Source organism: Hyperolius riggenbachi, chromosome 5 (assembly GCF_040937935.1).
Source record: "Hyperolius riggenbachi isolate aHypRig1 chromosome 5, aHypRig1.pri, whole genome shotgun sequence".
Lineage (NCBI taxonomy): Eukaryota > Metazoa > Chordata > Amphibia > Anura > Hyperoliidae > Hyperolius > Hyperolius riggenbachi.
In genome coordinates this window covers 410,707,667-410,734,744 of record NC_090650.1, presented here as the reverse complement: position 1 = coordinate 410,734,744, position 27,078 = coordinate 410,707,667, and the positions used below count along the sequence as shown (strand labels likewise).

Here is a 27,078-nt window from a genome sequence, read left to right as displayed (position 1 = left end):
TTAGACTTCGCCCTCCATGAATCTACAAACCCCCTGCTGACCCGCACTGCAAATGTCCTGGCTGACTCAGCTGTCACTTCTCCCTTACCAGTCATAGGTAGCTACAGGTGCCCATTAGTATTAAGTAGCCAGAAGTACCCTCAGTATTAAGTAGCTAGAGGTGCCCCAAGTATTAGGTCGCTAGAGGAACCTCAGTATTAAGTAGCTAGTTGTTCCCCTAACTGAAGGTAGATCTGGTCAGTGGAATGCTGAGACCTGGGTGAGTAGCCTTTCATTTACACCCTCATCAGGAATCTGCATAGGGAAGGAAGGAGGAGGCGCTTTGGGAGGGAAGTAAGCCGCCTTTCCATCATCAGGCGCCTGTAGGCAAGTGCCTACAGTGCCTTATGGTAAATCCGGACCTGTGGTACACGCGCCGCTTTGCTAGCCGCACAGCGCATGATCCGTGCTGATATGAACCTTCTCATAGATATTCACTGTCCACGCGGTCAGGGGTCGTTTTTAAAAACCGCACGCGGGCGAAAAAAACGACTGCAGTGTGAATAAGCCCTTATCTCTGGTTTGTGAAATAGTCACAGTGTTTTACAAGCAAACTTCACAAAAAGAGAATTGCCACTACCTGTATATAGCGGTGCTGTGATTTCCCCTCAGCACAAAAATGCGGTTTCCCTGCCCTGAATGAAGCAGCTGCCAGAAATGCAGTTTTTCCAGCAGAGCAGCAGTGAGCGGTCCTGGCCGTCCCTGGCACCTGAGAGAGAGGAAGTTCTCAAGGAAATGCTTTCACTAGCTGTCAAAATTCTCGCTTCTACAACGAAGCCCTCTGGTCAATGTAGTCCCTGTTAAACCCAATTTCCCCATTAAAACCTACTACCTTGCGAAATATTATCACCGGACAGCACCGGCCTACCCCAGAGCCTCAGCCCTGCGATAATACCAACTCCTCTGGACTTCATGTCTAGCTATAATCAGTCAAGTGCTGAGGGCTGCGAACTGAACGGACTACATTTCCCATGCAGCCTTGCGGCAGATTCTCAGGCTCGCTCTCTGCAGGTTGCTGCTTAGCAGCTGATGCGATCAGAAAGCAGGAATAGAATAGCAGCTCTATAGAATAAGAGGCTGAGGGGGTCTGTGGGCTTCCTGGATGATGTGGGGTGTATGAGGAGCACGGTGCTGACATCATGGCTGTAGAAGGTGAGTTTCTCCTATTGATGACTGACTGTATACATCTCTTCATGCCATTCATATGGCTGCTGTGATCTCTCTGCTGGCATATGGGGGGTCTCTGATGACATCATGGTACACTGTGCCCCGGTCACTCTCCAGCCAATCACCAGCCTGCATGATGACATAGTAGCTGTATTTGGGGCAGACAGTGGACTTTTGGAAGGCAGCTCTGCCTAGGCAGACCCAGCTGTGAGAATTATTATTATTTATTTATTTATAAAGCGCCAACATATTCCGTGGTGCTGTACAATGTAATGAATCAAATGGCATGTTTAGTATATCTATATGTGTATTATTATAATTTGTCTGTAATGGATGATAAGGCAGGTGGTATCTGGACTTTGCAACAGTTTTATTCTGTATTTTATTTTATAGAATCACTGTGTATCTACCTTGGCTTCTATGCCTACCTCATGCAGGTAATGGAAAACCTACTTTCTGCTGGCATAGTTAGTTTAAAGTCTAATGTTATCATTATAATTTAATTTTATTAAAAGTACATCAAAATATGCCAGCAGTACTAATAGTTTGTAACAATGTTCTGTATGGAGTTTGCATGGAGTTAGCCTCCATGTTTGTGGGGTTTTTCCTGGTTTCCCACCACATTCCAACAAAATATTGACACATGCAGTGGTTTCCTCCAAAAGTTGGTCTTTGACTGTGACTAGATTGTGAGCTCCTCTGTCTGCAGTGCTGGTTGTAGTCACAATGGGGCCCTGGGCAAACATTGCAAGGACCCCCACCCGACCGTCCCCCATCCAAGTGGATGTTCCCCAGAACTGAAGAGCTGGAAAGTGGATCCCCCATGCCCCCCTTTCATTCCAAGTGTGTAATGTCCCAGAGGCCCCTGCAGAATATACATCAGTGGAGCATACTTACCTGTCCATCCGGCACCCACCTCCATTAGTCTGCATGCTTACTTCTTCATCCCCAGTGGCCGTCCTCTTCTCAGTGACCTGGCGGCGTGTCCGTACTCACAAAACATGCCGCTAGGTCACTGAGAATGGTCAGCCAGCAGAATGGAAGACGGAAGCATGAAGGCAAATTGATGTATTAACCGGCCAATCAGGTGAGTTGGCTCAGTTGCCGAATAATCTGCATTGGCCCCAGGGACCACTATTCCCTTAGGGAGAGCACGGTGGCGTAGTGGATAGCACTCTCACCTTGCAGCCCAGCCGGGGCACTATCTGCAAGAACCAACAGGAGGAAGAAAAGTGGGCCATCACTTCCTTTTTTTCCAGTTGGGCATGAAGGCAGTTGCAGAGCAGGTTCTTCATTCTGCCTCTGAAGAAGCTGGTTTAACCAGCGAAACAGCTGTCAGGAACTTGGCACCCCCACTGTTCTGTATCTGCTTCATGCCCACCTGGAAATAAAGGGATTTTAAAAGGAAGTGGTGCCCCGCTTTCCTTCCTCCTGTTGGATATTGCAAGTGTATTGGATGTGCACGATCCTCTTCCCAGCTCCGGTTGGTCCACCCTGCTGCATTTTGTGCCAGGTACTGTTTCTCTTTTCATATCACTATCTGCAAGGAGTTTGTATGTTTTCCCCATGCCGGCGTCGGTTTCCTCCGGGCACTCCAGTTTCCTCCCACATCCCAAAAACATACAGAAAAGTTAATTGGAGTTCCCCTAAATTAGCCCTAGGCTACAATGGACATATGACTATGGTAGGGATTCGATTGTGAGCTGCTCTGAGAGACAGTTAATGACAAGAATATACAAGCTTTGTAAAGCACTGTGTAAGATGTCTGTGCTATATAAATACTTAATTATAATAATAGGGGGATACCTGGGGGCCCAATATGTCGGCTTGCCCCTATGGCCTCTGAGAACAGTCAGTGACATGGCTATGTACTCTGTAAAGCAGAAGATGTCAACACTATAAAAAAACATAGTAATAATAAGTTTGTGGATCTTAAAAAATATTACCACCCCTACTCATGGACTACTGTAACCTCCCAAGGGCTGCTGACCATCTGACAATGATGCACTTATGGACAGGGCAAATTACCAAAAAATGTGTTGCTAGAAGCCAAATGTGGAGAACAGGTGTTTGTGAAGTTTTACTCTAATAAATGAGTTGTCACATTCTTCTACAGTGATCCATCCAATGGTTGTTCTCCTTAAAGAAAACCTGTACTGAGAAAAACAGCCCCGGGGGGTACTCACCTCGGGAGGGAGAAGCCTCCGGATCCTATTGAGGCTTCTCCTGTCCTCCTGCGTCCCACGGGGGTCCCGCTGTGCCCCTCCAAACGTTGGCGATGTAAATATTTACCTTCCCGGCTCCAGCGCAGGCGCAGTATCGGCTCTCCGCTCCGAAGTAGGCGGAAATAGCTGATCTAAGTCTGGTCCATTCTACTGCATAGGCGCAAGTCTCCGGCGGCTGCGCAGTAGAGCGGACCCGACTGAGATTGGGTATTTCCGTCTACTTCAGAGCCGAAACAGCGCCCCCGCTGGAGCCTGGAAAGGTGAATATTGAACAGGCTGACAGATTTGTCGGGTCGGCTTTGAAGGGCTGCAGCGAGACCCCCGTGGGACAGAGGACGGCGTGGGAAGCCTCATTAGGGTCCGGGGGCTTCCCCCTCCCGAGGTGAGTACCCCCAGGGGCTGTTTATCTAGTTACAGTGTCTCTTTAAGGGCCTGTTTCCACTAGCCACCGCGCGGCTGTGCACCTCCGGGTCTGCAGGTATGCAGACGAATCCCAGAAGCCATGCATTCGCTGCCTCCCGCACGAAAACTGAGGGCAATGCCGGCCAAATCGCTAGGGCAAGCGATTCGGCCGGCGGCGCCATTATTTCCTATGGCAGAGTTTCCCCGAGCGATTTGCCTGCGGGGAAACTCTGCGGATTCGGCCCGGTTTCCGCGCTAGTGGAAACGGGCCCTTAAAGGGAACCAGAGACGAAGCACCCTCATGTATTTTACAATATATCAATGGGAACATGACAGTAAACACCTACCCTGCTCTCTGTTTCATTCTTCTCTGCTAAATCTGCCTGTTATCAGTCCTGATAAGAATCCCCGACTGAGCATTCAGTCTAGCTTTTCCTGGAATGATTACAGCTGAGTCAGTCTTCTGTGATGTCTTTTCAAGCCCAAGTCTGCCCCCTTTTGGCTCTGCTTTGCTGCTATTTATCCTCGAAGCAGCAAAGCAGAGCCACAAGGGGGCAAGCTTGGGCTTGAAAATATATCACAGAAGACTGACTCAGTTATAATCATTCCGGGGAAAAGCTATGCTCAGTCGGGGATTCTTATCAGGGCTGATAACAGGCAGATTTAGCAGAGAAAAATGAAACAGAGAGCAGGATAGGTGTTTACTGTCATGTTCCCATTGATATATATGGTAAAATACATGAGGGTGCTTTGTCTCTGGTTCTCTTTAAAGTGATCCCGAGGTGAGCGGGATATGGAGGCTGCCATATTTATTTCCTTTTACTGTAAACAACACCAGTTGCCTGGCAGCCCTGCTGATCTTTGTGGTCTGCAGGGTCTGAATCACACCCCTGAAACAAGCATTCAGCTATTCTTGTCAGATTTGTCATAGACATCTGATCTGCCTGCTTGTTTGGGGCCTATGGCTTAAAATATTAGAGGGAGAAGATCAACAGGACAGCCAGGCAATGTGCATTATTTAAAAGGAAATACACGTCAGCCCCCATATCCCTCTCAACCTCTTGTTCACTTTAAAGTGTACGGAGGCAGCTTTGTTGGCAAGTAAGCTGGAAAACCTGGGTAAAACAGAAATACTTGCATAATAAAATTGATTTTCTATCATGGCTCCTCCCCTAGGTCCGCCTCTGTGAAGGTGCTGCAGGGAGGGCTTACAGCAGCTAAGTTGAGGTGCTCCAACTTCCTCAGACCAGGTGTATAAATGGCCAGCCAGTCCTACCTGCCACCTCCAGTATGTTGTGCTGCTCCCGCCTCCCCCGTAAGTGGTCAGTCTGGGGGTGGACGTGCCCACAGTATGGCAGCCTCAGAGCATACCATGTAGGATGACATCATTCAACATGTGTAAGCGCGGTCAGGAAAAGATGTGGAAAGAGGAGGGGGTCGTGGAAGTCCTCTGAATATATAGAGTCGCTCCGCACTTGTCAAGTTGCAGATCATCAGGTTTTTTCTAAAAACTGATCTGTTTTTCAAAATGTTGTGCTTTTGCAGCATCTGTTCCCAGTCCGTTTAAACATGTGTCAAAAACTTGTCTTTCCTACCTGTGTGTTTCTATTGGATAAAGAGTTTCCGCAAAGATGACGTTGAGGGGAGGAGCAGGCAGTAGGCAATCTGCTTTGGTATCCGTTTTGTGTGCAAAGTTCTCTGTGTAGAGGGAGATCCGTTTTTGTATTGCCTTTGCCTCTGCGGGTATCCGGGCTCTGTGAAAATGTGGCAAATCAGGACTCTCTGATCAGTTTTCTAAAACGGAGTCCATGGATCAGTTTTTTGAAGTGTGTGAAGACGGACGCTATTTTTAACATTGGTATCCGTGGCTCCGTTTTAGTCCAGGACAAAAAAAACAAGCCACGGATACGGTTTTGAAACAAGTGTGAACCGATCCCAACTGTATAAACGGGTGGAAATACCTAGGAAGCCAGGAGAGTAAAGCTGTTTAGATGTGGCTTTACCATCACTCCATGGATTTTAGGTACCCTGTTAGGTGCAACTCCAGCTAAAAGTTTAAATTTTACCTTTGGATAAAACAAAGAAGGGTTAGAACTTTTGGTCCAGTTTTAACTCCCATCTGCGTTCTATCCAGGGAAAATTTCTACTCACTTCATGCCCCACTAAAGGAATCACTGTCAACTCAGATGAGAGATTAAGTCTCTCCATTGAGGATACAGACAGCAAAAAAAATCACCCTCTTTAGTCATGTGATAAAACATTTTGAAGAACTGTGAGGTTATATTTGCTAGCTGTGTTCTTGAATGTCCCTCTCCTCTTGTTTCAGTAACATGCTCAGCTTGCTGAATAAGCCTACAAAATCATAAATAAGTATTTTTATGTTACATCATTTTTGTGCAGTTCTCTTTGTCTTGTATTATGCCTGAAGTAGAAATGTAAAGTTTTGAAAGTTTGCAAATAAATCTTGTTCAATAAGTCATTAAAGGGAAGCCAAGGTGAACCTTGTGTAAAAAAAAAAAAGGCATGCTTACTCTGGATGCCGTAGAGGCTACCTGTGTCCTCCTCGCTTCTTACCCTTCGGAAGATCCTGCGCGCACTACTGCACTGTTGCACATAGCCTTTCCTGCACGAGTGGCTCCGGCTGACTGTGCAGGTGTGTCCGTATTTACTCGGTATAGTTTGGCCATGGTCGTGCTTGAAGAGGAGCGTGGCCCTGATCTTCTTTCCGACAAACCCTTGTCTGAATTCTTTAGGGGGTCTGTGCTATTGGGATGGTGTGAGAAACCTCTATAGCATACATGCCCAGCTCTGGCCCGTGGGCCAAATCTAGCCCTCGGAGCCATCAGATTTGGCCCTCAGGTGGTTTCCTCACTTTGCATTATGTTTGGCCCTCTTAGGACCACCAGAGAAGGTATATTGGAGAGTTAGTCCTAGATCAGTGATCTGCAAACTTGGCTCTCCAGCTGTTAAGGAACTACAAGTCCCACAATGCATTTGCCTTTATGAATCATGACTGTGGCTGTCAGACTCATGCAATGCATTGTGGGACGTGTAGTTCCTTAACAGCTGGAGAGCCAAGTTTGCACTGATCACCAGGAAGCCATATGGGGAGGGGGAAAGCACTAGGCACCAGGGAACAGTATAGGAGAGGGAGGGGGGCACTAGACACCAGGGAACTGTATAGGGGAAGAGGGGGGGCACTTGATACCAGGAAACTGTATGGGGGGGGAGAGAGAACCACTAAACACCAGGGCACTGTATAGATGAGGGAGGAGGGCCGCTAGACACCATGGAAGCTTATAAGGGAAGGGGGGTGGGCGGCACCAGACACTGGGGAACTGTATAGGGGATGGAGGGGGGCTATTAGACACCAGGGAACTTTATAAGGGAGAGAGGTGGCCAGTAGACATTGAGGTTGTCCCAAGATTTGGTCCCAGAGCTCAATTTCGGCCCAATTTTTATTTGAGTTTGACACCCTGATCTATAGGATCCAGAGGCTTCCCTCTTGGGTAAGTATGTGTTATCGTACACAAGGTTCATCTCAGTTACAACTTTGGTTGTTATGTCTAGAGAAGTAATTCATAGAAAATCTCTCTCTGCTAGCGGTTCTAGCCTCTTGTCCACTCTATCCGCAGTTAAAATAAAAAGCTTTGGCTGGAGTTACACCTTAACGTGAGCAACAAAATGGTTAGGATACTCGTTTCATTGACCAAATGCGCTTGCCACCACAGTGCAGCTTTCTTCCTCTCCTCTGTGCATCCAGCTGCTGGATGGTTAGATGTTAGGCAAAGGGTTAGTATCTCCGTGAGGCTTTTAATGTTTTCTGCGTCCTGTTTGAAGGGATCCCAGGGATTACCAGCTGAAGGGGAATCTCTCCTGCTGGAAATTTCATCCACCGGGCTACCCAATAGCAAGTTAAAAACCTTACATGTCCTGATGTTATGTTCATAGCTGGGGAAATATTGAACACACACGTGTGGTACATTGGTCAGATTGGTAAAATGTTACAATCAGCCATACAAATCATTGGCAATTCTAAAATGAAAAAGAAAGATATCAAAAATTGTATGGTGTGTAGCAGACAGATTTCTTCCTGGGGACAATGAGGAAAAGTCGTCAAAAAAGCCCAACCAACGAACACAAACCATCTGATAAGTTATCAAGCTGAGGGAGCAGATGTTCCTGTTCGAAAATCGCACCCAAAAACGCAAATAATGTTTTTCCAATGGACCTACTGCAATTTTAGACAGTATCTGCGATTTCTGTTATGAAATTTATATGCGTTAAAAAAACTGACAACATGCACTACTTTTTCGCAGGTCTATTGTGATTCCTCATTGACAAACATCAGCTGCTGTGAAAAAAATGCTTGCCTTTAAAGTGAATGTTTACCGGTTAAAAAAAGAAAAAGTCAGATACTCACCTAAGGAGAGGGAAGGCTCGGTTCTAATGAGCCTTCCCCCTCCTCTCCCGGTGCCCAGTCCCGCGCAGGATCCCCCGTGGCAGTATTCGACCAGTTCGGTCAAATACTGCCACTTCCGCACGCCTAAGGGACCTTTCGGAAGCCTTCGGGAGCACTCGGGCTCCCGATGACGCGGCCGCTCCATACTACGCATGCGCGAGCGCCCTCTATGACGTGCTCGCGCGTACGTAGTATGGAGCGGCCCGTCTTCGGAAGCCCGAGTGCTCCCGAACACCTCCGAAGTTCCTGCGGCGGCGGACGCGAACGGGGGAGCCAGCGCAGCACCGAGGGCACCAGGAGAGGAGAGGGAAGGCTCATTAGGACCGAGCCTTCCCTCTCCTTAGGTGAGTATCTGACTTTTTCTTTTTTTAACCCGTACCCATTGGCTTTAAGGCTACTTTCCCACCAAGACGTTGCGTTTTAGGGGACGTTATGGTCGCATAACGTGCCCCTAACGCAACCCATGGTGGTGTTGAAGTTGGACATCAGATTGAGCTGTGTTATGCGGCTCTCAAAGCAGCTGCTCGAGGTTAGTGATAGGAAGTCCGGATCTTTTTAAGGATTCGAATCATTTGAATCGGATCATTGAAAAGATCCGGATCTTTGAACCAAATCATTTGAATCATTTTACTAGGGAAGTAGACTGGGGGTGAAATGACTAGCAGGACAAGACTTTCCCTGCACTGTACATTCTGTATGTTCCTGTTTCTTGCAGACAGACATCCACTGTGAACCGAATCTTTCATTGTGATGATCCGGATGATTCGACTCACAAAAAAGATCCGGATCAAATGAACGATTCGTTCATGATCCGGACAACACTACAGTCCCACCAGAGTCACCACAGTGCAGTGAATATTAATTAGCCATGTGGCTGCGGAGGAGGAGGGGGAGGGGAGACCTCCTCCTCCAACATTACTGAGCATGTGCAAACAATCTAACATGGCTTAGTCGAGTATAACGTACAGCATACAGCACTTTGTTTAAACGTGCTGCTTTACTATATAACGCAACGTGTGCACTGTGAATAGCACATTGATTTTACAGTGCTGTGAGTTAGGCTGCGTTACTGGCTGCTGTAACGTGGGACTTTAACGTCCCACTGAGAAACCAGCCTTAATGCATAATGCAGACTAACGCGCATAGGGCCTGGAAAATGACGTGTGAAAAACCCACGTGTGTTTTCCATATGGACAGTTGTGACTCCTGCCTCAGGACACACACTAAAAAAAAGCAGCACGTTTGTGACACAGCAATACAGTGCGCTGCAGCCACAGACAGTTCTCTGCAGAATGTAATTACATTACAGCAAAATGTTATACAAGCCAGGGAAAATTTGAATGCTAGTTTTTCTTTGGCCCTGTTAGGTGTTAATTTACATATATGGGCAGTACAGAGTGCCTGACTGTGAGGGTTCCCTTCAGTAGCGGCTCCAGCTTCAAATTTTGGGGGGCACAAAGGGGGCGGGATGACTGGCTGGTGTGGCCCATTTGGGTGATCAGAATCAATGTTTGTATGGTAAGCTTTATTATTTTTTGCCTAACTCAGGTGATAAAATTAAGGCTGACTAGTTCAGCAATGAGAGCAACCAAATGTAAACATCACAAACAGAACTCAGATGCTTTTGAGCAAAACAGATTGTCCAAATGATGGTGCTATTATTGAAGGAAAGGGGGCACAGTGATTCCCGGGGGGGGGGGGGGGGAATTCAGTGCCCAAGTGTGCCCCAGTGTAGCACCGCCCATGGTTCCCTTGTACCTCCCACAGATTTGAAGACTGTCTCTGATAGGTGTTCATTTACATATATATATATATATATATATATATATACAGAGTGCTTGACTGTGGGGGTCCCCTCGTACCACCCACAAATCGACTGTCTCTTATAGGTATTCATTCACTCCATTTAAGACTTGTGGGTCATGTCAGGGGGCAGTTAACTGACCATTGTCACTGCCTAAGTCCATTGTGCTCCATGTCGTGTTCAATTGCGTTCCGTGTTCCTCCAATACTTACACCTTCCAGGTTTGAAGGAGGATGCATTGGAGAGAGAATGTGATGGAATGTGATGTGGAGCGCATCGGCTATAGGTGACGACAAGGGTAAGTTAACTGCCCCTCCCTCCCCACCGCCTCGCAAGTTCTAATCTGAATCCGAATGCTGGAGCTCTGTGGAGCTCATCCTTATGGATCATGGCGTCTTGTTGTCTGTCAGCCATTGAGCACACACCAACCGCACCTCTGCTTTGCCGCTTCTTGCCCATCCAGTTTGTCCATAGGCTTGTATAGAAGTTTGTGGTTCAAGGACAACTTAAAGAGGAACTCCAGTGAAAATAATGTAATAAAAAAAAGTACTTCATTTTTACAATAATTATGTACAAATGATTTAGTCAGTGTTTGCCCATTGTAAAATCTTTTAAATCCCTGATTTACATTCTGACATTTATTACATGGTGAAATTTTTACTGTGGGCAGGTGATGTAGCTGCTGCATGCTTTTTTGACGGTTGGAAACAGCTGTAAACCGCTATTTCCCACAATGCAGCAAGGTTCCCAGACAGGAAACTGCCAAGAGTACGTACTCAGAATTTCTTTGTGGGAGGGGTTTCACCACAATATCAGCCATACAGCACCCCCTGATGGTCTGTTTGTGAAAAGGAATAGATTTCTCATGGTAAAAGGGGGTATCAACTACTGATTGGGATAAAGTTCAATTCTTGGTCGGAGTTTCTCTTTAAGTGAGAGGGATATGGAGGCTGCCATATTTATTTCCTTTTTAAGCAATACTAGTTCCCTGGCAGCTCTGCTGATCCTCTTCCTCTAAAACTTTTAGCCATAGACCCTGAACTAGCATGCAGCAGATCAGGTGTTTCCGGCATTTGTCAGATCTGAGATTACCTGCAGGCTTGTTTATGGTGTGATTCAAACTCTACTGTAGCCAAATAGATTCGCAGGGTTTCCAGGCAACTGGTATTGTTTAAAAGAAAATAAACATGGCAGCTTCCATATACTTCTCGCTTCAGGTTCCCTTTAAAGGACTAGAAGGATTGTCAGGAAGCCACACAGTGGAAGTGTAGCGGGAATGTGCCCAGTGGCTGCTGGAGACCAGGCATAGGTCAATGATGGCCTATCGAGTGAGAAGGTTCTGATATGGCAGGTTGGGGTTCCCCTTTAGCTGCTCTCCTCTCCTACAGGCCCTTACTGGAGACCTGCGCCACCCTTGCTTTGTGGAGAGATGAAGACAGTCTTGTACAGTAAAGCCCTTGGGCCTCGTCCCTGTTTAGCCTGCCCAGCGGGCACACGCTCACGGCGGCCTGGATAGCATCTGCGCTTCCCTGAGCAGAGCTTGTGTGGGCGGCACAAATCGGCAAACTGGCATTTTTCTGACAGATGACAGACTAGAAATAGCCGGCCTGCTTGCTTTCCTCTTGCAGCGCACAATTCCGTTCTGCATCTCGTCCGCTGTGTATCGCCCACATAGGAGGAGGTGCACCCGAGAGCTCTTACACACTAGCTGCTAGCGAACACAGCAAACACGCTGTTTAGTTTTTAAGCCTCAGTTCACAGTGTGGGGGATCTCCGAAATCAGCGTTTTCCATTTTCCTGCACTATGCCAGAAGAATGGCTTTCATTTAAAGAGAAACTCCAACCAAGAATTGAACTTTATCCCAATCAGTAGCTGATACTCCCTTTTCCATTAGAAATCTATTGCTTTTCACAAACAGACCATCAGGGGGCGTTGTATGACTGATATTGTGGTGAAACCCCTCCCACAAGAAGCTCTGAGGACCGCGGTACTTTTGACAGTTTGCCACAATGTAACAAGGTTCACAGACAGGAAATAGCTGTTTACAACTGTCTCCACCGGCCAAAACAGCTAGCAGCAGCTACATAACCTGCCCACAGTAAAAATGTCACCATGTGAGAAATGTCAGAATGTAAATCAGGGAGAGAAAAGCTTTTACAATGGGCAAACACTGACTAAATCATTTATACATAGTTATTGTAAAAATGAAGCACATTTTTATTACACTATTTTCACTGGAGTTCCTCTTTAAAAATGCGGCTTTTCCGCGTTTCCTCACAACAGGGCTGTGGATTTTGTACAAAAATCATGCGACTCCGACTCCCGACTCCGACTCCTCAGTTTCTGAAACCACGACTCCAACTCCTACTCCGGGTATCCAAAATTGCCCCGACTCCTCGACTCCGACTCCAACTCCGACTCCACAGCCCTGCACGCTAGTGACCTTATGGTTTCTAATTACTGGACAAAGTGGAATGGGTAAGATTTATGTCTGACTGTCGCTGCCTCCTTAAGAGCTTGTGTCTCATACTGAGTCTAAAATCCCGTAATAACAGTATCAAGCAGTGACATTCTGAATGTTTTGCTAAAGTTACAGTGAATACTGTATCTTATGTTCAGCATGTCATTGTTGTTCCTCCATATAGCATGTGCTCTCATGTAGTAAAATAATACGGCTGTGTGTGTATGTATGTTCTGGGAACAGAGCTGCAACGAGGGAGGGACTTGTCAGCTGCAAGGGGCTGGAGGAATCCCCGGGTAAGTAGATCTGGGGGTAGCATAGATTGCCTGACATTTCCTTTAAGTCTAAGAGCTTGATTCACAAATCGGTGCAAACTGTTAGCACGCTGGTGAAAAGCCCATTATCACGCCTAAACTCAGTTTAGGCGTGATAAAATAAACTCGCGCAAAGTTTTGCGCGTAAACTTTTACGCGCGCAAAGTTTACGCGCGCAATGCCAATAAACCCTATGCGACGTTTCGCGCGCAGCGGACTTTGCGTGCGCAAGACGTTGCGCGAAAAACTTTGCGCGCGAGTTTTTCCCTCAAAACGGTGCTAACCTACTTAGTGCAATGCTTATCGCGCCCAAAAGTCTTTAGGCGTGCTAACTAGGTTAGCACCGCTTTGTGAATCAAGCCCTAAGTGTTTTTATCTGCATGGGGAAAACACATAGGTCCTCAGTTTTCCTGTGCAGAAAGCGAGAGGGGTGGGGGGCCCCTTTCAAAGTTTCGCAGGGGGGCCCAGTGATGTCTAGTTACACCCCTGCTTGATTGTATTAATATCGAACCACTTGTGCATGTAGGAAAAAGCTGTGCATAAGCGGCTCTGTGCTACTGTGTAGGTGCAGACAGCTCACACATGCAGAGTAGCACGGACCAGATCAGGCTTACCATTTGCTACAAAGCTCTATTGGGTCCATGCTACGGTGCAAGCCATCAACAGTCGCCTTTGCGGAGGGGACAGTGCTGGAATGAGCCAGTTGAGGAGGGGGGAAGCCTCTGGAGGCTTCGCCCTTCCTCAACTGGCTTGTTCCAGCACTGTACCCTCCGCAAAGGCGACTGTCGATGGCTTGCACCGTAGCATGGACCCAATAGAGCTTTGTGGCAAATGGTAAGCCTGATCTGCTATAATGATTCCTGAGCAAAGCCAGACTGAATGCTCAGTCTGGGATTTTATCAGCGCTGGTAAGAAGCAAGCTGAACAGTGAAAAATGAAACAGAGAGCAGGGTAGGTGTTTTCTCTAATGTTCCCACTGATATATATGGTAAAATACATGAGGGTGCTTCATCTCTGGTTCACTTTAAGGCCAGAGAGTAGGAAGTTAGACACCAGTATAAGCACAGAGAAGTTTCTAACGTCTTCCACAGTACTCAAAACTGAAATAAAAGGAATCTGAAATTGCCCTTTAATATGAGGAGAGATGACCGATAATGACCCAAAGTTAAAAAACAGTTTAGTGATTCCTCTTTGAATATACATACCTATATGAACTAAACTTTTTTTTTTTTTAAGTATTTGCCTGAAGTTCTAATAAGTTGCTCTGACAGTTTTATTAAAATTCATATCTATTGCAAAATATTTTTAAAGGTCAAATCCACCTAATAGACTTGTGCAGCTGTCGGTCAGAGGAATCACATGCTGAATTTGTACCTGTCTCAGGGTTTTATTTTACAGCATGTCCCCATTAGAACCTGGGCTGTGAAGTCGGAGTTGGAGCAATTTTGGATACCTAGGGGTTGATTCACTATAGCAAATAGTCCGCCTTATCAGAGTTAACATGCCTTATCAGAGTTAGCGTGCCTTATTAGAGTTAGCGTGCCTTTTCAGAGCTAGCACGCCTTATCTGAGTTAGCATGCCTTTTCAGAGTAGCATACGGACATTTGCCTGCTAATTGGCAATGACGAGCGCTCCACTCGACCTGCCCTGAGCCCCTGAGGGTCCAATCAGTTTAAAGGACATTATCCCCGCACTTTGATTGGCCCAATAGGCTGCCTGTCAAATTTCCTGTCAAGTGACAGGCAGCCTATTGGGCCAATCAAAGTGCAGGGATAATGTCCTTTAACGTGACTGGACCCGCAGGGGCTCAGGACAGGACGAGTGGAGCTCTTGTCATTGCCAATTAGCAGGCTTAAGTTCGTAGAGCTCGCTGTGCTACTCTGATAAGGCACGTTAACTCTGATAAGGCATGTTAACTCTGTTAAGGCACGCTATTTTGTTATAGTGAAAAAATTAGGAGTCAGATGATTTCTGTACCGACTCCACAGCCCTGGTAAGTATTAGACTAAGGAGTCGGAGTTGAGGATTCGGAGTTGGAGAAATTTTGGGTACTTGGAGTCAGAGTCAGTGTTTTCATAAACTGAGGAGACAAAGAATAAGCTTCAAGTCACATGACACAGAAGTTTTCTGCATACTGTACAATGAACCAATACTAGGGAAGTCCACAGAAAAGAGGGCGGCACCTTTGTTTTAGTCTAAAAGTACACCTGAAGTAAGTAAAAAAATAAAAGATAATTGTTAGTCATATCCCCATAGAGTCCACTGTTCCAGCAAAAAGGTCCCTCTTCTTCTTTTGGCCACAATTCTGGCAGTGGACAAGCGCAGCTGGACTGGGCATGTGCGAGTAAGGTCCATGCATGCCTAGTAGAATGAAGCCACTATGAACAGCTTTTTTCCTCTGTGAAAGAGTGGTTCATCCTACTGGGCATGCACGGATCTTACTCACACATGCCCTGTCTGGGTACACTCATCGGATAGTAGATTGGACATGTTAGAAATTATCGATCTGACAGTAATTTTGACCAGAGCCGGGACAAGGTCCTCCAGCACCCAAGGCTGAGACACCAAAGTGCGCCCCTCCATCCCCCCACCCCAGCAGTCACACACATTGCTATTAGACTAAGAGGCACTTCAGGGCCCCCAACACCTTAATCTCTAGTTATCTGGCTTGTAGTCACTTCCATGTATCTCCTTTTATTATTTCTTTCTGCTTCAGACACAATTAGGAATGACAGCTGAATGAATTGTGCGCCCCCTCCTACACTGCGCCCTGAGGCTGGAGCCTCTCCAGCCTATGCCTCGGCCCGGCCCTGATTTTGACAGAAAAATCTAATAGTGTGTACCTAGCAAAAGCATTACTATCCTCTCTGCCTCTAATAATTTTAGCCGTAGCCCCTGAACAAGCATGCAGCAGATCAGGTGTTCCTAACATTATTGTCAGGTCTGACAAGATTAGCTGCATGCTTGTTACTGGTGTGATTCAGACACTACTGCAGCCAAATAGACCAGCAGGGCTGACTGGCAACTAGTATCGTTTAAATGGAAATAAAAATGGCAGCCTCCATATCCCTCATTACAGTTCAACTTTTTTTGTGCATAATTTTTTTTTTTATCATGTAGCTAGCCTAGCGCTAGCTACATGATTCCCCCCTCCCTGCGGCGTCCCTCCCACCCCTCCGATCGCCGCCGGTGCAAAGACCCCTCCGGAAATCCCTTTCTGAACGGGATTTCCTTCAGGGCTTCCCCCTTTGCCATGGCGACGAACGGAGTGACGTCATCGACGTCGTGGCGTCACAGGGAGTCCCGATCCACCCCTCAGCGCTGCCTGGCACTGATTGGCCAGGCAGCGCACGGGGGGGGGGGCCTGTATCGCGGAGGGTAGCGGCGGATCGGCGGCGAGCTGCGGCGATCGGGTAGGACACGCAGCAGGCAAAGTGCTTGCTGCGTGTTTAAAAAAAATTATTCAAATCGGCCCACGGTGACCTCCAGCGTCTCTGGATGAGCTCAGCTCATCCAGAACGCTAGGGAGGTTAAAGTGTACCTGTAGTGAAAAAAGTGCCCTAGTTGGGTACTTCCTTCAGTGGAGGGAAGGCTTTGGATAATCCAGAGGCTTCCCATGTCCCCCTACACCTCGCCATTCCAGCACTGGGACCCCAAAACGTCTTCTATAATGGCTTGCTGAAGAGCACGTGTGGGTGCGCTACCATCTGTGAATGACACGGAGGCACTATGCATGCATAGGACACCTTGCATCTGCTTAGAAGCACAGAGCCGTTTGAGCTTTGCCTTCCGTACCGTACATGAGCAGTGTTGTGGTACTGCATAAGTGTGTGGCGTCCTGCGCCTGCACAGTGTGGCCACGCTCGTATATGTTTGGCAGTGTGGCCACGCTCGTATATGTATGGTAGTGTGGCCACGCTCGTATATGTATAGTAGTGTGGCCACGCTCGTATATGTATGGTAGTGTGGCCACGCTCGTATATGTATGGTAGTGTGGCCACGCTCTTATATGTATGGTAGTGTGGCCACGCTCGTATATGTATGGTAGTGTGGCCACGCTCGTATATGTATGGTAGTGCGGCCACGCTCGTATATGTATGGTAGTGTGGCCACGCTCGTATATGTATGCTAGTGTGGCCACGCTCGTATATGTATGCTAGTGTGGCCACGCTCGTATATGTATGGTAGTGTGGCCACGCTCGTATATGTATGGTAGTGTGGCCACGCTCGATGTATGGTAGTGTGGCCACGCTCGTATATGTATGGTAGTGTGGCCACGCTCGTATATGTATGGTAGTGTGGCCACGCTCGTATATGTATGGTAGTGTGGCCACGCTCGTATATGTATGGTAGTGTGGCCACGCTCGTATATGTATGCTAGTGTGGCCACGCTCGTATATGTATGGTAGTGTGGCCACGCTCGTATATGTATGGTAGTGTGGCCACGCTCGTATATTTATGGTAGTGTGGCCACGCTCGTATATGTATGGTAGTGTGGCCACGCTCGTATATGTATGGTAGTGTGGCCACGCTCGTATATGTATGGTAGTGTGGCCACGCTCGTATATTTATGGTAGTGTGGCCACGCTCGTATATGTATGGTAGTGTGGCCACGCTCGTATATGTATGGTAGTGTGGCCACGCTCGTATATGTATGGTAGTGTGACCACGCTCGTATATGTATGGTAGTGTGGCCACGCTCGTACATGTATGGTAGTGTGGCCACGCTCGTATATGTATGGTAGTGTGGCCACGCTCGTATATGTATGGTAGTGTGGCCACGCTCGTATATGTATGGTAGTGTGGCCACGCTCGTATATGTATGGTAGTGTGGCCACGCTCGTATATGTATGGTAGTGTGGCCACGCTCGTATATGTATGGTAGTGTAACCACGCTCGTATATGTATAGTAGTGTGGCCACGCTCGTATATGTATGGTAGTGTGGCCACGCTCGTATATGTATGGTAGTGTGGCCACGCTCGTATATGTATGGTAGTGTGGCCACGCTCGTATATGTATGGTAGTGTGGCCACGCTCGTATATGTATGGTAGTGTGGCCACGCTCGTATATGTATGGTAGTGTGGCCACGCTCGTATATGTATGGTAGTGTGGCCACGCTCGTATATGTATGGTAGTGTGGCCACGCACGTATATGTATGGTAGTGTGGCCACGCTCGATGTATGGTAGTGTGGCCACGCTCGTATATGTATGGTAGTGTGGCCACGCTCGTATATGTATGGTAGTGTGGCCACGCTCGTATATGTATGGTAGTGTGGCCACGCTCGTATGTGTATGGTAGTGTGGCCACGCTCGTATATGTATGGTAGTGTGGCCACGCTCGTATATGTATGGTAGTGTGGCCACGCTCGTATATGTATGGTAGTGTGGCCACGCTCGTACATGTATGGTAGTGTGGCCACGCTCGTATATGTATGGTAGTGTGGCCACGCTCGTATATGTATGGTAGTGTGGCCACGCTCGTATGTGTATGGTAGTGTGGCCACGCTCGTATATGTATGGTAGTGTGGCCACGCTCGTATATGTATGGTAGTGTGGCCACGCACGTATATGTATGGTAGTGTGGCCACGCTCGATGTATGGTAGTGTGGCCACGCTCGTATATGTATGGTATTGTGGCCACGCTCGTATATGTATGGTAGTGTGGCCACGCTCGTATATGTATGGTAGTGTGGCCACGCTCATATATGTATGGTAGTGTGGCCACGCTCGTATATGTATGGTAGTGTGGCCACGCTCGTATATGCAGCCGAGTAGTGCAGCCGAGAGGTTTCAGAGGGTCCCTGCAAGAAGCAGTGATCTTGAGGACTGAGGTAAGTTTCTGATTTTTCTCCAATTTAAAGAGGAACTGTAGTGAAAATTATTTTGTGAGTGTATGGCCTGTTGTAAATTTTTTCCTCTCCCTGATTTACATTCTGAAATGTATCACTGGTGGCGACCTCTTTTGTCCTGCCAGTTGATCTGTATGGAATGTTTGTTACTGAGAGTTCTATTCACAGAGGGAGATATTCTTTGCTTGGCAGTTTGAGAAAGCTGTTATTTATCATGAGATTCACAGATAGCAACCTGTCAGGACCATGGTCCTGACATCACACTGTGGGAGGGGTTTCACCACACACTATCAGCCACACAGATGTCCCCGATGATCTATTTGAGAAAAGGTAAAGCTCTCTTATGGGAAAGGGGTTATCAGCTACTGATTGGGATGAAGTTCAATACTGGGTAAAAGTTCCTCTTTAAACGCACAGGTTTCCTTTAATCCATTATTTGCCCACTGAAAAACTAAAACGCATTTTGTATTTCATTTGAACTGTTACCATATTTGGATCTGCAGCAGTTTACAAGTTCCAAGTGATTTGTACGCAAGCTCAGGGAACTTGCGTATGTGCACATAAAAGAAAAACTATTCCTGAAACGATCCCAGAAAGTTTGAGCTTAGAGTTGAACTTTGGGTATAAAACTCATATAACAGACTTGTTAAAGAAAAAAAAAGAAAAAATATCCAACGCTGATTTTATGTGTAAGCTAATCTTACCAGACATGATGTTACAGAGTTCACGGTAATTATTAAAGGGCAGAATTCACGTAACATGAACAATTAGTTCCTGTGGCTCTTTCCTGCCTGTAAGATTTCTTTGTTCTCCAGAACTTTATTGCCTCCCACGTGGGGGAATTCCGTGGCCTCCGGCTGCTCAGCATTTACCTCCTTTTTTCCATTCTGGAAAAAAATAACAGGTTTTGCAGCCTTAAACAGGCCCTGAGACAAGAGTAAAAGTATTATTATTAGGAGCTCCCTAATGCTGTACAACCCCAGCAAGTATTAAAATCCATCCCTGGTTTTCACCCACAATATGTGCCACTAATAATTCTGACCTCATGTATCCCATCTCATAGAGGGATATATATATATATATATATATATATATATATATATATATATATATATATATATATATATACACAATATTTGACCCACTCAAGCTAGATTTTTTTTTTATTAACTCAAGTATAAGTCTACCCAGCAAGGTAATGGCTGCACTTGGGAACCAGTAAGAATTAACAGCTGCACTTGGGGACCAGGAGAGGTTAATGACTGCACTGCATAAAGTGTTCCAGCCATTAAAGAGAATCTGTACTCTAATATTCTTACACTAAAAAGCATACAATTCTATTCCTTATTTTCTCCTGTGCCCCTCTGTGCTGTTTCTGCCACTCTGCTGCAATCCTGGCTTGTAATTAACAGTTTTAGGCAGTGTTTACAAACAAACTAACCAGCTTGTAATAGGCTCACATAAACAGAGTGTGTGAGTCATACAGAGTGTGCAGGGGGCCTGCAGAGGGTGTGTATCGCTTCTATCCAATGACAAGCAGCCCTGCACATTCCACACATTCAAGCCTTAGCCCGACAGACACGACAGAGGAAAGGAGATAAGATTTATTACAGAGACAGTGCAATTAGGAAAGGCTGCAGTAAGCCAGAGCACATTAGAACAGGCATAGGAACTTATAGGATAGAAGAAGTAAGGCTGAAAAATTTGTTACGGAGTCTCTTTAAAGGAGTTGTCAGGCAAAAATTAAAAAATGAGCTTTACTCACCTGGGGCTTTCTTCAGCCCCTTGCAGACGACTGTCCCACACCGACCGCTACGCTCTCCGCCGCCGTCCTGCGCTCCCCGCATGGTGCAGAGGCCGACCCCGAGGTTGGCTGTACTGCGCCTGCGCGAAGCGCCGCTGTCAATCATGGCCACGTTGTCCGCAGTGCACTGCTCAGGCGCAGAACTACTGTACCTGCGCATCACAGTGCCCAGCATGGAACCACAGCACCCAATATGCCCACATGGAGGCACCACAGCAACCAGCATACCCTCGATTCATGCACCACAGCTCCCAGCATGTCCACCATTGAGGCACCACAGCTAACTCTGCCTGGGGGACATCCGGGGCACCCCAGAATAGATCCGGGGCATATGCCACTGATCTTTGGGGCTAGCAACGCCCCTGGTTTCACCACAATATCAGCCATACAGATCCCCCCTGATGATCTATTAGAAAAAAGGAAAAGATTTCTCATGGGATAGGGGGTATCAGCTACTGATTGGAATGAAGTTCAGTCCTTGGTTACGGTTTCTCTCTAAACAATGCAAATTACCTGGCTGCTCTGCTGATTCTCTGCCTCTGATACTTTTAGTTATAGACCCTGAACAAGCATGCAAGATCAGTTCATACAAATCGGATGTTAAAGGACTTACGAGGCCAAAATGTCTAAAAAAAGCAAAGTACCTGTAAGCTGTTTAAATGCACGGAGGACGCCGTCCGCGCCCTCCGTGCAGTTCCGCCGGGTCCCCTTCCTGAGATCGCCCCCCGCGCCGACCCCGACCCCCCAGGCCGGGTCGGGCTCTCGTGCCGCTCTCAATATGGCCGCTTCCATTGGCCGCGGCTGCGCAGTCCGCCTGGCCGCGAGTGCGGCTGCGCAGCTCTACGGCCAACCCCCCGAACCACGCACTGTAGCGTGGATCGGAGGGGTTGGCCGTAGAGCTGCGCAGCCGCACTCGCGGCCAGGCGGACTGCGCAGCCGCGGCCAATGGAAGCGGCCATATTGAGAGCGGCACGAGAGCCCGACCCGGCCTGGGGGGTCGGGGTCGGCGCGGGGGGCGATCTCAGGAAGGGGACCCGTCGGAACTGCACGGAGGGCGCGGACGGCGTCCTCCGTGCATTTAAACAGCTTACAGGTACTTTGCTTTTTTAGACATTTTGGCCTCGTAAGTCCTTTAAGGAGAACCTGTGGTGAACCTTGAGTCAAAAAATCAAATACCTAAGGAGATGGAAGCCTCTGGATCCACAAAAGGTTTCCTATGCTATCCTCCGGATCTCCGCCACTGCGCAGCACCCTCCTGCACATCGTACGAGTGCTCCTCGTCATGCACCAGCGTGGCCGCACATCACACCCGAGTGAGCGCGTCCGCACCTGCCCAGTAGCACACATGTGCAGAAACAGCACCAGCTTACTGCACAGGACTCTTCCATCACCCCTCTTCCACCACTGGGCGGCGCTGCACACTGACACCATCACCTGGGTTCCGATCACATGCCATGTCATGCAATCGAAACTCTAAAGAGGATGCCAGGAGGGCAGCGCCGCCGGTGGATGAAGAGGAGAAGCCGATCCAGCTGCACAGCTGCATTAGGCAGCTAAGCGCCATATGCTGTTAGAAGACGCCCTGGCATGCAGCTGAGATAACTGGGCAGAGCCGCTAATAGGTTAAAGACCGTGCCTCCTGCAAAATAAATCTCCACTCACCTAGATAATTTCGGGATTCCTTGAGATCCAACAATTATTTGAAGGGCTCCTCCAAGGTAAAACAGTTGAGAAAGTCTGCTCTACAGCAGGGGTGTCAAACTAAAATACAAAGTGGGCCGAAAGTGTACACCAGGACCTAGCCGCGGGCCAACCTCAATGTCTACTGGCCACCTTCCTCCCTTATAAAATTATCTGGTGTCTAGTGGTCCTCCCTCCCCTATACAGTTCCCTGGTGTCTAGATACTCCCACCCACCCCTATACAGTTCCCTGGTGTTTAGGGCTTTCCCCTACCTCCCCATATAGCTTCCCTGGTGATCTAGGGCTTCACCTCCAATATAACTTACCTGGTGGCCTAGAGTGGGTCAAACATAATGTAAAGTGGGCCAAATTGTTGAGGGCCAAATTGAATGGCTCCGAGGGCCAAATTTGGCCCACTGGCCAGAGTTTGACATGTATGCTCTACAGGATCCAGATGCTTCCCTCTTTATTTGTTCGGATTATTTATTTGACCCGAGGTTTGTCTCGAGCATGTTTCACTGCTTTTGCTGCATGCTTGTTCCAGGTGTGTGATTCTGACACTACTGATGCCAGAAAGATCAGCAGGACTGCCAGGCAACTGGTATCGTTTTAAAAGGAAATAAATATGGCAGCCTCCTTATCCCTCTTACTTAAGTTGTCCTGCAAAGAGAACTTAAAGGGAACCTAAACTGAGAGGGATGTGGATGTTTCCGTTTAAACAATACCAGTTGCCTGGCAGTCCTGCTGATCTTTATGGCTACAGTAGTGACTGGATCCCACACCTGAAACAAGCATGCAGCTAATCCAGTCTGACTTCAGTCAGAGCACCTGATCTGTATGCTTGTTGAGGGGCTGTGGCTAAAAGTATTAGAGACACAGGATCAGCAGGAAATTCAGGGAACTGGTATTATTTTAAAAGGAAAAATCCACATCCTTCTCAGTTTAGGTTCCCTTTAAACTGAAAATAAACGTATGAGATAATTGTACGTAGTACAGCACAGTGGCGAAGTGGTTAGCTTTCCCACCAGTTTGAATCCCAGCTAGGACTGTATGTGGACAAAGTTTGTATGTTCTCTCTGAGTCTGTGTGGGTTTCCTCTGGGCACTCTGGTTTCCTCCCACATCCCAAAAACACACAGATAAGTTAATTGGCTTCCCCCTAAATTGGCCCTAGACTATGATACATACACTACTACACGATACATATATAGATATGACTATGGTAGGGATTCGATTGTGAGCCCCTCTGAGGGACAGTTAGTGACAAGACAGTATAGTCTGTACAGCGCTGGTAGTGGTAAATGTATGCAGAGGGAACAGCCACAGATGGCAGCGAAGACATCAAAAGCCTTTTTTATGGCTAGTAATAAATATACCCACTCCTTAATATCTAATCTTGATAGCGTTTGACTTGCTAGCATTATCGCTTGTCGTTTTACGTTTCTGTAGCCTCACTCAGTTCCTCTATTTACACATTTAAACGAGGGACCGCAAGCCTCATCACACGGGTTTTGCGCACAGGTTAACGTTAACAGCTCATTAACCACATAACGACCGCCCCCAGCCGATGGGCGGCGGCAAAGTCTGGGCCCAAACGACCGCAATACGCCCATCGGCGGGGGCGGCTGCGGGAGTGGCTATGCGGCGATCGCGTCATTCGTGACGCGATCAGCCGCCGGGGACTGGCTCCGCCCCCCGTTCGCCGTAACCCGCCGGCCGTTCGGAAGCGCCGGCGGGTTACTGGCATCCGGATCGCCGCTGCAACAGTGTATAATAGGCTTTGTAATGTATACAAAGCCTATTATACTGGCTGCCTCCTGCCCTGGTGGTCCCAGTGTCCGAGGGACCACCAGGGCAGGCTGCAGCCACCCTAGTCTGCACCCAAGCACACTGATTTCCCCCCCCCCTGCCCCCTGATCGCCCACAGCACCCCTCAGACCCCCCCCTGCCCACCCCCCAGACCACTGTTTGCACCCAGTCACCCTCCTAATCACCCATCAATCACTCCCTGTCACTATCTGTCAACGCTATTTTTTTTTTAAGTCCCTAATCTGCCCCCTACTCCCTCCTGATCACCCCCCCACCCCTCAGATTCTCCCCAGACCCCCCCCAGACCCCCCCCCCCCCCGTGTACTGTATGCATCTATCCCCCCTGATCACCTGTCAATCACCTGTCAATCACCTGTCAATCACCCGTCAATCACCCCCTGTCACTGCCACCCATCAATCAGCCCCTGATCTGCCCCTTGCGGGCAATCTGATCACCCCCCCCACACCAATAGATCGCCCGCAGATCCGACATCAGATCACCTCCCAAATCCATTGTTTACATCTATTCTCTCCTCTAAACACCCACTAATTACCCATCAATCACCCCCTATCACCACCTGTCACTGTTACCCATCAGATTAGACCCTAATCTGCCCCTTGCGGGCACCCAATCACCTGCCCACACGCTCAGATTGCCCTCAGACCCCCCCCTTATCAATTCGCCCGTGCAATATTTACATCTGTTCTCCCCTGTAATAACCCACTGATTACCTGTCAATCACCCATCAATCACCCCCTGTCACTGCCACCCATCAATCACCCCCTGTCACTGCCACCCATCAATCAGCCCCTAACCTGCCCCTTGCGGGCAATCTGATCACCCACCCACACCAATAGATCGCCCGCAGATCCGACATCAGATCACCTCCCAAATCCATTGTTTACATCTATTCTCTCCTCTAAACACCCACTAATTACCCATCAATCACCCCCTATCACCACCTGTCACTGTTACCCATCAGATTAGACCCTAATCTGCCCCTTGCGGGCACCCAATCACCTGCCCACACGCTCAGATTGCCCTCAGACCCCCCCCTTATCAATTCGCCCGTGCAATATTTACATCTGTTCTCCCCTGTAATAACCCACTGATTACCTGTCAATCACCCATCAATCACCCCCTGTCACTGCCACCCATCAATCACCCCCTGTCACTGCCACCCATCAATCAGCCCCTAACCTGCCCCTTGCGGGCAATCTGATCACCCACCCACACCAATAGATCGCCCGCAGATCCGACATCAGATCACCTCCCAAATCCATTGTTTACATCTATTCTCTCCTCTAAACACCCACTAATTACCCATCAATCACCCCCTATCACCACCTGTCACTGTTACCCATCAGATTAGACCCTAATCTGCCCCTTGCGGGCACCCAATCACCCGCCCACACCTCAGAACGCCCTCAGACCCCAGCCCTGATCACCTCGCCAGTGCATTGCTTGCATCTATTTCCCCCCTCTAATCACACCTTGAGACACCCATCAATCACCTCCTGTCACCCCCTAGCACACCTACCCATCAGATCAGGCCCTAATTTGCCCCGTGTGGGCTCCTGATCACTCGGCCAAACCCTCAGATCCCCCTCAGACCCCCTTCCGATCACCTCCCCAGTGCATTGATTGCATCTATTTTCCCCTCTAACCGCCCCCTGAGACACCCATCAATCACCTCCTGTCACCCCCCTAGCACTCCTATCCATCAGATCAGGCCCAATACATCCTGTCATCTAAGAGGCCACCCTGCTTATGACCGATTCCACAAAATTTGCCCCCTCATAGACCACCTGTCATCAAAATTTGCAGATGCTTATACCCCTGAACAGTCATTTTGAGAAATTTGGTTTCCAGACTACTCACAGTTTTGGGCCCGTAAAATGCCAGGGCAGTATAGGAACCCCACAAGTGACCCCATTTTAGAAAGAAGACACCCCAAGGTATTCTGTTAGGTGTATGATGAGTTCATAGAATATTTTATTTTTTGTCAAAAGTTAGCGGAAATTGGATTGTTATTGTTTTTTTCACAAAGTGTCATTTTTCACTAACTTGTGAGAAAAAATAAAATCTTCTATGAACTCACCATACCCCTAACGGAATACCTTGGGGTGTCTTCTTTCTAAAATGGGGTCACTTGTGGGGTTCCTATACTGCCCTGGCATTTTAGGGGCCCTAAACCGTGAGGAGTAGTCTAGAAAACAAATGCCTCAAAATGACCTGTGAATAGGACGTTGGGCCCCTTAGCGCACCTAGGCTGCAAAAAAGTGTCACACATGTGGTATCGCCATACTCAGGAGAAGTAGTATAATGTGTTTTGTGGTGTATTTTTACACATACCCATGCTGGGTGGGAGAAATCTCTCTGTAAATGGACAATTGTGTGTAAAAAAAATCAAAAATGTGTCATTTACAGAGATATTTCTCCCACCCAGCATGGTTATATGTAAAAATACACCACAAAACACATTATACTACTTCTTCTGAGTACGGCGATACCACATGTGTGACACTTTTTTGCAGCCTAACTGTGCTAAGGGGCCCAAAGTCCAATGAGTACCTTTAGGATTTCACAGGTCATTTTGAGACATTTGGGTTCAAGACTACTCCTCACGGTTTAGGGCCCCTAAAATGCCAGGGCAGTATAGGAACCCCACAAGTGACCCCATTTTAGAAAGAAGACACCCCAAGGTATTCTTTTAGGTGTATGATGAGTTCATAGAAGATTTTATTTTTTGTCACAAGTTAGCGGAAATTGATATGTATTGTTTTTTTTTTCACAAAGTGTCATTTTCCGCTAACTTGTGACAAAAAAAAAATCTTCTATGAACTCACCATACTCCTAACAGAATACCTTGGGGTGTCTTCTTTCTAAAATGGGGTCACTTGTGGGGTTCCTATACTGCCCTGGCATTTTAGGGGCCCTAAACCGTGAGGAGTAGTCTAGAATCCAAATGCCTCAAAATGACCTGTGAATAGGACGTTAGGCCCCTTAGCGCACCTAGGTTGCAAAAAAGTGTCACACATGTGGTATCGCCGTAC

The 27,078-nt window shown here is 47.7% G+C and overlaps 1 protein-coding gene across 2 annotated transcripts in view; it reads left to right on the top strand.

The window, feature by feature from the left end:
* Positions 1-1,030: 1,030 nt before the first annotated feature.
* The window catches only part of SAMD12 (sterile alpha motif domain containing 12), a 649,400-nt gene continuing 623,352 nt past the window's right edge, over positions 1,031-27,078 (top strand). The window contains exon 1 of one of the 2 annotated variants that reach the window (XM_068237958.1): positions 1,031-1,191. In XM_068237958.1, the coding sequence (XP_068094059.1) occupies positions 1,179-1,191 (13 nt within the window). In that variant the 5' untranslated portion in view covers positions 1,031-1,178. The remainder of the gene's footprint in view (positions 1,192-27,078) is intronic. The other variant, XM_068237957.1, reaches the window with a different exon arrangement.